This window comes from Ursus maritimus, unplaced genomic scaffold, assembly GCF_017311325.1.
Source record: "Ursus maritimus isolate PB19 unplaced genomic scaffold, ASM1731132v1 scaffold_29, whole genome shotgun sequence".
Classification (NCBI taxonomy): Eukaryota; Metazoa; Chordata; class Mammalia; order Carnivora; family Ursidae; genus Ursus; species Ursus maritimus.
In genome coordinates this window covers 10450990-10465553 of record NW_024425452.1, presented here as the reverse complement: position 1 = coordinate 10465553, position 14564 = coordinate 10450990, and the positions used below count along the sequence as shown (strand labels likewise).

The window sequence follows — 14564 nt, the reverse complement described above, 5'->3', positions numbered from 1 at the left end:
TCCCCCCTTTTTCTGAAGTTAGGTGATAAGCACATGAGAATCATGCAATTTGAAGAAATCTTAGAGACCCTCCAGGACTATTCACTCTCAAGACCAATCCAAGGGCAATGTTTGGTTCATTAGTTGGGGAAGAGAGAACTTTCTGGAACTAGGATGTCATGGCTTCTGGTTAAGGTGGGGGTGAGGTGAGAATTTATGTGCGTTGGGGGAATATTCTGTGCTTTAATTAGAGTCTGTGACTACATAAGACCTTTAATAAGATAGTGTCTAGGGCTTTGAATAAATGGCTTACAATTATTGCCCAAGCTGTGCTCAGTTCCTCTTTGCCTCAAAGTCCCTCTGCCTAGTATTTCTCCAGAAGTTCCCTCTCCTCATTCCAGGAAGTTAGCTAAACTGTGTGGGGCTGATGCCACCACATGGTACCAGCCCAGGAAAATATCCCATACAACATTTTCTCCCCACTGTGTCCTTTCTTTTCTGTGAGGCAGTGCCATTCCCACGTGCTCTCCATCACTGCTCCCTTTGTCTGTTCTTCTCTCCCAAATACCCACGTCTCTCTGTCTTGCTGCTCCCTTTCTCTCTTTCTGACTCAGTTATTTTATAACAATCTCCCCGTTCTCTGCAGGGTTGATCTTCACGTCCAGTACGTCACAGAAGTTTTCAGCATTGAGCCTTGCTGTGGGTCCCTTCTGGGTGAGTGGCTGTCTACCATTTATTCAGCAGGTCTGTTCACTGGATATTCAGGTTTTGTTCCTGGATTTGAACCAGTGAGACCAGAGATGGGGCATTGGGGTGAGGAACTTTCCTTGCGCTTTGGGAATTGAGTGGTGTACTTTGAAGGGTGGAAACCGGTGAGCCCCAGTGAGCTCAGGAAATTGAAGAATTTTTGTGACAAGAAGATGTGCCTGGTTTTGTTTTTCGGATGAAAAGAGGCTGAAACATCCAATGGATAGTACATGTCTAGAGGATGTTAGAAAAACAAGGGAAGAGCAATCATGTTATCCTTTTAGGTACTGGAGGTGCAAGGAGGGAAAGAATGAGTCTGGTGTCTTCACTTTCCTCTGGGGGTGCAGACGAAGGACCCAGAAGGAGTTAGAAACACAAATGTCAATATAGGAGATATAAGGACAAGACAAAAATCTGGGAAACTATTCATTTTTAGAAAAAAATTGAAAGCTATACATCTGCACGTGAATGATCATGCGATAGTGTTTGCAATAATGCTTTATCCTTTCGGAGTACAGTAAAATCCTTTTTAAAGTTGCTTGCCTGTACCACGGGTTTGGTCATGATCCGAGGTACCTTGCTCCAACCCCTGTCCTGAAGATGGGGCTTGCTTGTACCTCAACGAGATAGGCAAAGTCTAGGAATATAGTAGCGGGATCACAAGCATGTTTCCGTATTTCAGTGGCTCTTGAGATGTCTGAAAACACACATGCACACACACGGACATATGCCTACATAACATATGGACTATCGGACTATCACATAGAATAATATAGAAGAGAAGTTAAAGACTTCGGCAAATTGGATTTTTTATTAGTGTATAAGTTGAATATATACAGAACAATCTGCATATACTCTACATCATAACACAGACAATAATATGGAATAGTATGTGAGATCATATGGCAAATGACAAGAAGACTCAGGAATTTGAATTTCCGTTAACATAGACATTACACATATACTGTCTCTACATAATAATTATATAAAGTATTATTACAGACTAACATGCCACATAACATAGCAGTGACAAGAACACTTCTAGAAATTAGATTTCTCATTAGTGTATATATTGATAGAAGTGCCTTCTAGGATCTATAAATACACTTGAAAATTTTGTCTGAAGTATTATAAACACCCCCTATATAACAATTTACATCATTTTACTATTACGTGAATTTCAGCCCCTCTAACTCCTGCTACAAATGTAACATTGATGGGGTGAGGTGAAGTCACTGAGGTTTCGCTAACAGCCCGCCTTCCACTTAAATTGCCCTGGGGTTTGGTATGTGCTGTGAGTGCTGTGAGTTCTGAATATCAGCTTTTAAGTTTTGTTTTCAATATTCATGTTTTAGGTGGAACCATCCTCAGTATCTCGGGAATAGGGTTCAGCAGGGACCCTGCTCTGGTTTGGGTGCTTGTGGGTAATCGGACCTGTGACATCCTCCACTTAACGGAGACAATCATCCTGTGTGAGACCCCGCCCATTGCCCTGCTGCCTGGTGCGGACGTTCCTGCTGTTCCAGCCCCCGTGGAGGTCTGGGCTGGCAATGTGTCCTTCGCCCAAGGACCCTTACCCAGCCTCGTGGGGAAAGGCTTTACCTTCGTATATGAAGCAGCAAGGACACCAGTGGTCACTGCCGTGCGAGGAGAAATGGCCAATAGCAGCCTGAGGCTCTCTGTGGAAGGAAATAACCTCCCCAGCTCAGTGATTCTTCTGGGGGTCTTCAGCTGTGATCTGGAGACACAGTCTTTAAAGAGCAACATGAGCCTGTCTGGGTGCTCCTTTCCTCTTCAGAGTTTGGAGGCGGGCGTCTATCCTCTCCGAGTACGTCAAAAGCAAATGGGGTTTGCGAACATGTCTGCAGTGCTCCAACAATTTGTGATGACACCTCGGATAATGGCCATCTTGCCGACACATGGGTCTGCTTGTGGCGGGACCGTACTCACAGTGAGGGGACTGGCTCTCAACTCTAGGAAGAGGTCAGTTCAGGTGGACCTTTCAGGTCCATTTACTTGTGTGATTTTGAGCTTGGGGGACCAGACAGTTCTCTGCCAGATTAACAGAGTGGGTGACCCCTTGCCTGATGCTTCCTTCACCCTGAACATCTCAGTCCTGGTCAATGGGCTGCCCAGCGAGTGTCAGGGCAATTGCACTGTTTTCCTGCAGGAAGAGACAACTCCGATCGTGGACTCCTTGACCACTAACATCCATGGGTCTCTGACCATGGTGCTGATTAGGGGTCAGAAGTTAGACATCACAGCAGATGAGCCAATGGTGTTTGTGGATAATCACCTTCCTTGTGCTGTAACTTCCTTTAATGCAAGCCATGTGGCATGCTGGATAAGAGACTTGACCCCGGGACTCCACTACGTATCAGTTTTTCATACCAGAAGTGGATATGCTTGTTTTGGTAATGTTTCCAGACACTTCTACATTTTGCCTCAAGTGTTTCATTATTCCCCCAAGAATTTCAGCATCCATGGTGGAAGCCTCTTGACCATGGAGGGCACAGCTCTGAGAGGACAGAACAGCACACTAGTCTTCGTTGGCCAGCAGGCCTGCCTGACAGTGAGCATCAGCTCCGAGCTCATCCAGTGCGTTGTGCCTGCAGGAAATGGCTCTGTGGGCCTGGTCATCGAGGTAGATGGACTTTCATACCATATGGGTGTCATTGGTTACAGCAATGCCTTCACCCCACAATTACTCTCTATTTCTCAGACTGATGGCGTCTTAACCTTCGTGGTGGCCCAAGTCTCAGGAGCTGAGAATGTTGACATTTTTATTGGGATGTCACCCTGTGCAGGTGTCTCTGGCAACCACACAGTTCTCCAGTGTGTGGTCACATCCCTTCCTGCTGGGGAGTACCCAGTCAGAGGGTACGACTGCACGAGGGGTTGGGCCTCATCTGTCCTGGTCTTCACATCCACAGTCACTATTTCAGCAGTGACTGAGAACTTTGGTAAGTCAAGCAAATAAGACAGACCTCTTTTTTCTTTTTTATGTAAGTGAATTAATAGCTACTGTTATCACTCTAAAAGGTAGGAAATCAACCACAATCTGAAAGACAGAAGGAGAGAGAAACCTGATTGGCCTGTGTTTTTTGTCTTTGGCATGCCCCCTGTATGAGGCTTTGGTTTTTTTTTTTTTTTTAATCAAGGAATTTGTGCAAATTCCATAAGTATAATTTTATTTTAATTTGATTCCTTAACCTGATTTAATTTGTGTCTTCAATAATTCCATCTGGAAGAGCTCATAATTTGATCAAGTAAGTAGTACATAGATGCCTTCACTTCTCTTTAGACCTCTATGCCACCCTGAATTATTTAAAACTTATTAAATATCATTAACTTTTATCATTTTGGAATTATTTCACAGACAAATCCACACCCCAGCAATAAGAGGCCAGTTGCATAGTATGATTGCATTGGTTGAACTCTTTTCTCCTTTTAGATAGATATACTGAAATTTGCCTTGCCTTTTCTTCCAGTGATGGTTTTGGTTTCTGTTCAGGTAAAGCCTTACTGCACTCGAGACTGCTCAAATTTGACCGTGATGCAGAAAGTACAGAGGAGATTATGGGAGCGAATCTTACACTGATGAAGTTCTAGTGGAGCCAATTCTTAGAACAAATTTGTTTGGCCTCGGCTGGGTGGAATGCTATAGGAATTGGGATTTTGGTCCCACGTGTTTTAGTAATTTAGCGGGGTACATTTTCTACGGATAAAGGGGTTTGGTCTGGATGCTCCCTAGTTCCCCTTTCTTCTAAGATTCCCTGATTTTTATGATGAGAGAGCAGGGCTATGAAATGCACCCTAAGCAAAGAGTTCTTCTTGGGTTTGTCAGGCGGCTGGAAGAACCACCGAAAGTTGACCTGAGGGAAGTAGACACTGGAACTCTCTCAGTGTGGACTCAGGTTGCCACGTATCTGAGAGTCCAGGTGACATTTATCTTTTTTGGTTCTCAGACTGAAGCAAAACATGGTGTTTGTCTAGAATTGTCATACTTTTATCCATCAGAGACGGGTGCAGTCCTACAGTGCTGGTAGGAGTGTAAACTGGCACAACATTATTTGGAGAGAAATTCGGCAATATTCGACAAATCTAAAACCTTATGTTTCCTTTGACCTAGAAATCCCCTTCTTTTTTTTTAAAGATGTTTTATTGATTTATTTGACAGAGAGAGAGACAGCCAGCCAGAGAGGGAACACAAGCAGGGGGAGTGGGAGAGGAAGGAGCAAGCTTCCAGTGGAGCGGGGAGCCTGATGAAGGGCTCGATCCCAGGGCCCTGGGATCACGCCCTGAGCCGAAGGCAGACGCTTAACGACTGAGCCACCCAGGCGCCCCTAGAAATCCCACTTCTAACAGTTTTCAACAGTTCTATGCAAATCAATGTACAGTTCCTCAGCACCATTAATTATAGCAAGAGAGGAGAAATAAAGAAAGAACCAACTGATAGGAAAATTGCTAAATAAATTGTTGCATAATCAAATGATGGAATTCTAAGTAGCATGCATACATGTACACATACTTGGAAAATTGTCTATGCTATATTTTTAAAGAAAAAATCAAACTGTAGAAGAATATATATAGAAAGATTTTAATTTTTCTTTTTAAGTGGGCTCCATGCTAGGCATGGAGGGCTCAAACTCATGACTGTGAGATCTCAGACCTGAGCCAAGATCAAGAGTCAGACACGTAATTGACTGAGCCACCCAGGTGCCCCTAGAAAATATCTCTTTGTATAAAAATATAGATGCTTAAAAAATTCTGGAAGGATTCACCGGAAACCAAACGTGGCCACCTCTGGGGAGTGATCTAGGTGGTTCAGTGGAACTTTTACTTCCATTGTATACTCTTTGGTATAAAAAAATGTGAGAATGATAAATAAGCATTACTTTTGTCTATAAAAGTTATTACATTTTTATAGATGGTTGAATATGATTGGAATCTGACAGAACAAGGACTCCAGGCTCTGGAGGCCAGGGCTTAGTGGGAAGATGCTAGGGATATCGGAACTGGCAGCCAATTGTGTGGATCCTGGAGGGCAGAGGAAGAATGAGGGGCAGCAAGAAAGCATGGATCTGAATTTTGAGTTAAGTAAAGAAAGAGACCTTTGCGTTTGTAATCATGAACTTATATTTTGTTTTGAAGGCTGCCTGGGTGGAAGGCTTGTGCATGTGTTTGGAGCAGGATTTTCTCCAGGGAACATCTCAGCTGCTGTGTGTGGCGCTCCCTGCCAGGTCTTGGCTAATGCTACAGTGTCAGCCTTCAGCTGCTTGGTCCTGCCCCTGGATGGTGTGTACAAATGCCACATATTTTTTTTAAGAGTGTATATAAAAATGATATTCTTTAGTTAACTGCATTTCTGTAATCAATGCTGTATTGACCCCCAATTCTTCTATGTGTTCTTGGGAAGAGGATTTCTTTATTCCCCATCTAAAATGTTAGATGGGACTGCCTATTAAAATGGTTCATAGTAACCTTTGTCCTCTTGATGGCAATGGAAAATTTATCAGCCGTGTTCTCGATTGTTGTCATACGATGATGGAGAAAGTAGTTGTGAGTTCTGAATACTAGTTTCAATGACAGCCTTAGATATGGGGAAAACAATCTCTTGTCTTGTTTTGGGGTGGAATTGCTGAAAACATCTGCTTATTGGAGGTACTGGGCTAGGGATTAGATCAGCGAGCTGGAGATCTCTTGCGTATTTCCCTGGTGCGCCCAGTTCTGGAATTCTTATTAGAGGCCGAAGAGCCAACATGAACACCGTCCTCTTCTTCTATAATGCCCAGGTATTTACTCAGTAGAACACTGTGATCTCTCATTGCTTTAAGCATCACAGCCATCATGTAAATCGGGGTACAGGAAGGTGTGTCTTAGTTAGAGAGAAAGGTGCAAAGCTTGATAGACCCATGATGGGGCTTTCTAACAGTGAGTAATTACCCATGGAGCTTCAGAAAAAAAAGTCAAAGGGAAGAAGTTGCCATTATCACTAGAGGACCAGCTTAGCCAGGTGATTAACTTGTTTGCATAATCATAGATTTTGTACTTATGTGCTTGGACACCTTACACATGCTTTCAGAATAGTGCTTGAAATTATGTTCCTAACTTGTGTCTGTAACTTGAATGTGGGTGAAGGATTTACAAAGTGATCAAAGCATCACTTTGTCTGAGCTTGGACAAAAATTCCATGATGAGTAATTGATGATGGCAGTTTACATTAGATTGTCTTATTCATGAAGGGGAAGGGGGAGGAGAGGAGGGAGAGAGAGAGAGTAATGATCCTTGTTTAAAACGGAGTTTCCTGTTACCCACCATATATACAAGCAGAGCATTATGGAAGAGAGATCTATTCCACTGAAGATTCCACAGTAGGAAACGTAAGACACAGTAGAATATTTAAGTTTAAGATGTTGACTCTTCCCTTCTCCACTCTCCCTCCTGTGCATAGACAAGCACTGGAACTGCGAATGTGTGAAATTAATGCTTGATGAAAGAATAAATGAATTGGAAAGTTGTGGAAACAGAAAACCAAGACTCCATATTTCTAGGTTCCAATATTTAACTAATACTGCTACAGTCTTTTAAAAAGGCTTTCACACATACACATCTTAAGTTAATTAACTGTTTAAAGCTCCTTGGTATTAGGTCAAGACCCAATTTCAATTAGAAGTACAAAATAAAAATCATTGAGGTTCTTGGGACAGGTAAATTGTAATATTGGAAGTTTGATAACTTATAGAAGAAGATGAATAGAAATTGTTATATTTTAAAAGATTTGATTTAATTTTAGAAAAGGACTTCTCAAAATGCCTTGTTTTTTAAAAAAGGAAAATACAAGCGGGAAGCTGTAACTCTAACCATTGCCACTAGGTGTCACCAAACACCCACTGATTGTGCAGGAGCCGCTCATTTACTTGGGAAATGGATAATTGGACTTATTTTCCTCTTTCATAAAAAAAGAAAAAGTCTTTTTAGAGACTTTTAATTACAGTGTCTAAAAATGGAGAGGAACTGATGAAAGTCAACTCTATTGGTTTCTTCAGACCCAGGATGGTAGTCACGGATTCTATCAACTTCCTGAGTTGCATAAAACATTTTGAGCATGTTTGTGTATTTTTTTTTTTTCTAGAAAGTAGGTCTATAATGGACATCAAATGGTCAAGCAAAATGTGTCTCACAAATTGTTAGAAACTGCGAATAATTCCCCTACTTTCAGATAAGATTGCGTATAACTAATTTAGTTAAGAATCTGTTATATTTTAAAAGGTTTTTGAAGAGGACTATTTCCCAGCAGCGACGGTTATCCGTGTTTCTCAGTTATCATTCTCAGAGCAATCTATCCTTTGACTTAACTGATTCTCCCCCACGTTCCTTTTTTCAGACTTACCCAGCCCTTCAGAAGGCTGAATCATCTCGGTCCTTCTAACACAGTGGTTCACAAGGGTATTATTACTGAGAATTATATTATTATTGAGAATATCATATTATTTTTTTTAAAGACTTATTTATTTATTTTAGAAAGACGGAGAGAGAGAGGGAGAGAGGGAAAGGCAGAGAGGGAGAGAAAGTGTCAAGCAGACTCCATGCTGAGTGCGGACTCTGATGCGGGCTGGATCCCAGAACCCTGAGATCACGACCTAAGCTGAAACCAGGCGTTGGACACTCAATGGACTGAGCCACCTGGGTGCCCCGAGAATATTATATTAATGTCGCTGCTGGAGCCGCAGCAGCAGCACCTGGGAGTTTGTTAGAAATGTTAGAAATTTGGGCGACCTAATGAATCAGAAACTTGCCCACAAGTAAACTTTTTGGCATTTCTCTTCTGAGCCCTCTCTGCATTCCTACCTTTTTTCTTGATTTGAAGTCTCCAACATGGCAGCTCCTCTGTGTAAGCCAGTTCTGGCCCTATTGGGAAGCCTCAGAGGATTGCCCGCATAGCACCTGGCACCGTATTTGTTTTTACAACCGCATCGCTGTCTTGCTGGTTTATAATCTTACTGTTACCTACGATTATTCCAAGGATTTTTTCTTTTTCTTCTTTTTTTTTCCTGACGTGCTTGTGCACAGCTGGACATTCCTCATCTGATATTTACACGAGTTCTATTATTTCTTTTTCCTGTGGTTTGCTGCCTTCCTATTTTCATTTGGTATTTTGTTTATTTCTGTCATTTCTCTAATTTACTAAGGTCACTGAGTTCTGACGCCCGCTCTGACTTTTATTCCTTAGTGTGATTTTGCACACTGAAGACGGTGGTGTTTCTCATTCCAGGTTGTGGATGAGGGCCTAGAACTCCGGCTTCCCTAATTATTGTTTTGCTTGTCCCCCTGCCACAGGGCCGCTCATGTGTTTCCTTTCATCAGTGGGGCAGGGGCGGTACAGGTAGAGCTCTGAGGAAGTGCTTTTGCTGCTTTTGGGGTCATCTGCATTGACCTTTCTCCTCCACTTGCACTTCTAACAAAAGAAGAGATTTAGTCTTTCATATGACGGGTTGCTAAAACATCTCGTTCACTGAAACGAAAGTACTTCATATTTTTCAAAAAATCAGCCAAATCTTTGATATTTGTGTTTCTTGCATTTATATGTTGAATTATATGGCGTGGCTTCTTCACGGGAACTTAAATTTTTCCATGAGGCATGAAAAGCTACAGTGATTGAGGTCACACAGTTCTATTTTGTGGCAGAACCTTGGATTCTGATCCCCAGCCCTGGGTACCTTTCTTAGACCACCTTGTCAAATTTGCATCCACCTAGTCACCTGTAAGGAGTTCTTTATTTTATAGGGGTTGGGCCTATATTTGTCCCAGGGCTTACTAACTGGCAAGTGCTTACGTTTTTTCTCTCCACCCGAGAGTCCTATTGTCAGCCAACCTAATTGCTGTAATTCATCCTGAACACATTCACAGAGAACCTACTATGTGTCACGTGCTTTGGAATGTACCAGCAGCCGTATACTATTTGGATGTGATCGTACAACTGTAAACCTTCTCACATGTGTTTGTCTCCTGTGCCCCTTGCTGCACGCAGTGCTGTGATGTAGGTGGGGCAGCTTGGGTTCAAGTCCATAGTCCTTGGTAATATTTGTTGCATACTTGCATTGACAGGTTAGCTGCAGAGGTAGGAAGCTGGAGAGATTTTTCTTTCTTTTTCTTTTTTACTTTATTAAGGTTTTCAAGCAGAGCTGCCCCCCAACTGTCCCATGTAGAGACTTGTTTATCTTCCTCGTAAAGGTTATTGCCAGTCTGCCTTGTTGATGCTTTTTACATTGTGTCTCATGAGTGAGAAAGAAATGGCCTAAGGGTCAAAGGCCTTCAAATAATTGCTTTTCTTCTTCATGAAATGTTAATAGTCAAAATTATGTAAAAATCAAGGACTTCTGTTCATCAAGAGATCCCATCAAGAGAATGAAAAGGCTATCCAAGAACCTGGAGAAGGTATGAGTAACCATATAACCTTCTAGGATTAGTACCCAAAATATATAAAGAGCACAAATCAATAAGAAAAAGACAAACATTCTAGTATAAAAAAGGGCAAATGACAAAAAGAAGAATTTCACAGAAGAGGAAATATGAGTTCTGACTAAACATATAAAAAGTTGTTCGACCTAAGAAGTAATGATGCAAATGCAGACTAATGTTGGAATGGGATGCCATTGTATTTGTAAGGGACTGGCCAAAATTAAGAGTCTGATAATCCCAAGTGTTGACAGTTATGTGGAGTAATGGAAACTCGTGGCTGTGGCTGGTAGGCTATAGGAAAATGGCACGAGCACTTTGAAAACACTATGGCACCGTCTTCAAAAGTTGAACTGGTACCTACCTGAGGAACAAGTAATTTTCTTTAAGACATATACCCTAGAGGAAATTTAGTATGTGTTTGTCGTAGCAAAAACTGGGGAGTAGCCCAAAGTCCATTGGTAAGAGAATAGATAAATATACTGTAGTAATTTCACACAATGCAGTACTGAACAGCAGTGAAAATGTATTCTCAAGTTTTATGTGATTCTAAGGAATTTGATACATCTTGGAACTGTAATACTGAGTGGAAAAAAGCAGGTCCAAAAATATGTCATGTATTCTATTGTATAAAATTCAAAACAAGTGGAACTCAACCAGCTCTCAACCCATGTGAGAAAGTGATTTAAAAAATGCAGGGATTGTTTCTGAGGATGAGGAGGAAGGTGATGGGCTTGATGAAGAGACACAGATTCGAGAGCATCACAATTGTTTTAGACCTTATGTTGGCTTGTAGAGTCATATGAGTTTTTCTTATGATGATGATTCATATTTTACAAAAAAGTTACTTATATTCTTCTGTATGTGTTTCATACACATCATGCATGTTTAAGAAAAGTAAACTGATAATTTTATTCTCCTATTGGTCAGGGGACAACACATGAAGTGCATTTATGTAACAGTGTGAGGTCCTCTGTTATTTCCGTGGTTACTGCCTAACCTAATGGTGAGTGTCTCCTGCAGTGTCCTTGGCTTTCCTGTGTGACCTGAAGCATGCAGAGGAGAGCTGTGAAGCCTCCAGCAGCACCTACGTGCAGTGTGATTTGACTGTCACTGTGGGGACAGAGACACTGCCCCAATCATGGCCTTACCTCTACATTTGTGAAGAAAGTCCCCAGTGCCTCTTTGCACCAGATCATTGGACAGAGTCAACGTTCCCATGGTTCTCAGGCCTCTTCATCAGGTAACCCTGTCCTCTCCCTCCCTGACCTTCCCCACAAATGCATGGCCAATGGACAGATGGAACCGTCAGGAATGGCAGGCTGGGTGGACATGGCCCCCAGGGCCTACCACTCTTGTTAGAGGGACCATTCCACTGTGGATTCCAGCCAGCCTGCATATCAAAGCATCTCCTGTCTTTTCAAGTGTTCGAGAGAACATCTGAAAAATCTGCCCAGTAAACAGCTCGCTTTGTTCTTGCTTAGATTTTAATATTTATCTTCCGATCCAAAGCAACATCTGGTGAATGCCAATGGGGAAAAAGATTAGACATTATGAAAAACAGAAGGCTCTTTTCCCCTTTCCTTTTTCTTTTCTTTCCAAACAGATTCACAAGTATGAAAAAAAGTCATAGAGAAATCCAGCAGATTGCACAATGTTTATTCAACAGAAGGGGGGATGTGCAGGCAGAATTACTGTAGATCTAGGATTTAGAAACCATAAGCTTCTGAGGATTTTTTGAACTTAAAAAACAAACATACTGTCACTTTCCAGGTGAAACCCCCTTTTCTAAACACATTTAAGGAAAACGTGTGATCCTCTTGGTGACTTAGGACCGCCTTAATTTCTACCGGCAGTTCTTTGCCCACGCAGCATGATACTTCAGTGCTGAATGTCGCCCTGCACTCTCTTGATTTCTATCTAGATAGACTGGTTACACCTGGTTGTTTAATGAAGGCCTATCTTCCCGTTCAAAATTACAACTAAACGAGAGTAACCAGCACTTTCCCTGACAGTCTGACTTCTTGATGTCCCAAGACAGCCTGTGTTTTAGGACGAATTCATCACCAGAGAGAGGGTTGTATTTAGCCAGAGGAAGAGAGGAACCTCCTTGGCTGGTTGCTTTCTAGAAGGCGTGAAGAACCCTGTTTAGGTCACATAGGAAATGGGGTTCTGGAGGTTGTACTCAGGCAGGACTGGATTTCAGAACTCACAAATGCTGGGTACGGAGAAGTACATGTCATATCCCGGCTCCACTGAATATGAAGACTTCACCAAATCCCCACAGCTCTTCTTTGAAGTTCTTCTTGTGTTCTTCTTCTCTACTCCTGAGGTCGCTGAGGGAACAGCCTCAGACCCTGTTACAACTTATGCCCTTCTTATTGATATCATTTGGCAATATGTACTGATAACTCTTCATTCCCTGTGCTCTAGTCATTTCACATCTGGGATTTTAAGAAGGCAGTTAGAGAGATGTAATATTTATGAAAAACTACATTTTTGAAGTATTAGGTATAATAACAAAAAATTTGAAATGAAATGTTGAGTAATAAAGGACGAATCTAAATACTAATATACTAGGAAACCTTTAAAAGTCATGATGTAGAATATTTAACTGAAGAGGGAAATGCTTACAATATGTTGGGAAGTAAAAAGGACAGGTCGCAACATAGTGTATCGATTTACTCTTAATGGTGTCTGTAGTACGTATGATTGTCTACACATATAACAGGTGATCGGAAAGAAGACTAGAAGGATGTATTCTTAAATGTTGAATGCCTACCCTAGGTGATTGGAGTATTACTTATATTTATTCATTGAGTTTTTATGTATTTTTTTTCAGTGAACATGTACTAATTTAATAACCAGAAAACACACTATAATTATACAGTGGGCATTAAAAAATTATATGCCAAATGGATTACCTTGGTTCCTCTTAAGATTATGCTTGTGAACCTGGAGAACTACTTGCCATTATCTTTGCAAGAAACCCATTTCCATTAAATGCTTTATACTATCCCCTTCCCAGCCACTACCACTATGGATTTGATGTCATTTGGCAAAGGTAGGCGTGTATCTGTGGCAAAAATATGCCCAGTTCATCCATCTGTCCATCTATCCAACCATCCATCCATCCATCTATCCAGAATTTATCAACTGTTTACTATATTGTAGTTACTGTGCAAGGAGTTGTAACTCAGTGAGGAACAAGATGGCAAAATCCCTGCCTTTAAGGGTAGAGGGGGAAGCCATACAATAAACAAGATCACATGTTGCGATAGGGGCTATAATGTGATAGAAAATCATGGGGGACTACTGTATACAATGTGCCCAGGGGAGGCTTCTCTGGAGTGTCTTTTGCTGAGCTAAGGAGAAGAAGGTGTCGTTATGGACAGTCAGACAGTGGGGACAGCAATGCAAAGGCCCCGACACATTTTATGAATGGTCAGAGGCCAGAAGGGCAGGAGTAGAGTAAGAAGGAAGGAAAGTTCTCTACATGGGCTCCGGGAGGTATTTAAGGTCTTGGAGGCCCGTGTAAGGAGTTTAGATTCTATTCTAGAGACAGACACACTAAGTATCTTTTCAGAGTCACACAGTCCAGCCTTGGCAGTGTCAGGACTGGAACCCAGACCTCTGGCTGACAGTGTACTTGGCACGATGATGGCCTTCAGCATCAGGGATGAGAGCCTGGGCTGAGGTGTGTGGTTCAATGAGATTCCAGAACCACCAGAAACAATTTCAGGTCAAGTGAGGGAGACATAAGCCCTGCAAATGTCTTTGATGTCTGTCCTAGAGTGCATTCATGATTACCTGCTTACTTTTGGACCTCATCAGACCGACTGAAAGAGCCACAGATTGCGAGTCAGGAAACAGGTGCTAGAAGTCTCTTTGCCGCTAGTTGGACCAAAAATGTTTACCACGTTCCCTCAAATATTTATGTGCGTGCATGTGTGCATGCACAACTGTCTCATCTGCATTTGTGTATGTCTGTATATGCACGTATGTTTACACTTATGTTTATATTTAATTGATAGGATCATTATGGAAGAAAACATGGGATAGTAGCTATTGGGAAACTTTGACATTTCATAAATGTTGGTCTATTTTTGATATCCGGGTGTCTCTGCTAATTTTGATGATGGACTTTTAATGAAAAATAACCTCTAGTGAGATTACTAGGGGAAAATACAAAAAGAAGTGTGACCTAAAGCTTGTAAGAAAAAGTCTAAGCTAACAGAAAGTGGTTTTAACTCTTTCCGAGCAAGAAGAACATGATTAGGGAAGACAGTGCATTGCCACTGGCGAATGAGAGGATTGCTGGGTGACTTAACCCATTTTTCTCTAGTCTTTGCTGATGAGCCTAGAGAGGGCAGAAGGCT

At 41.8% G+C, this 14564-nt stretch overlaps 1 protein-coding gene across 1 annotated transcript in view; it reads left to right on the top strand.

Moving 5' to 3' along the window:
* Positions 1 to 14564, top strand: part of PKHD1 (PKHD1 ciliary IPT domain containing fibrocystin/polyductin) — a 431701-nt gene that overhangs the window by 64404 nt on the left and 352733 nt on the right. The window contains 4 exon segments of the mRNA XM_040643571.1: positions 626 to 693; positions 2082 to 3689; positions 5881 to 6024; positions 11209 to 11428. Coding sequence (XP_040499505.1) covers positions 626 to 693; positions 2082 to 3689; positions 5881 to 6024; positions 11209 to 11428 — 2040 coding nt within the window.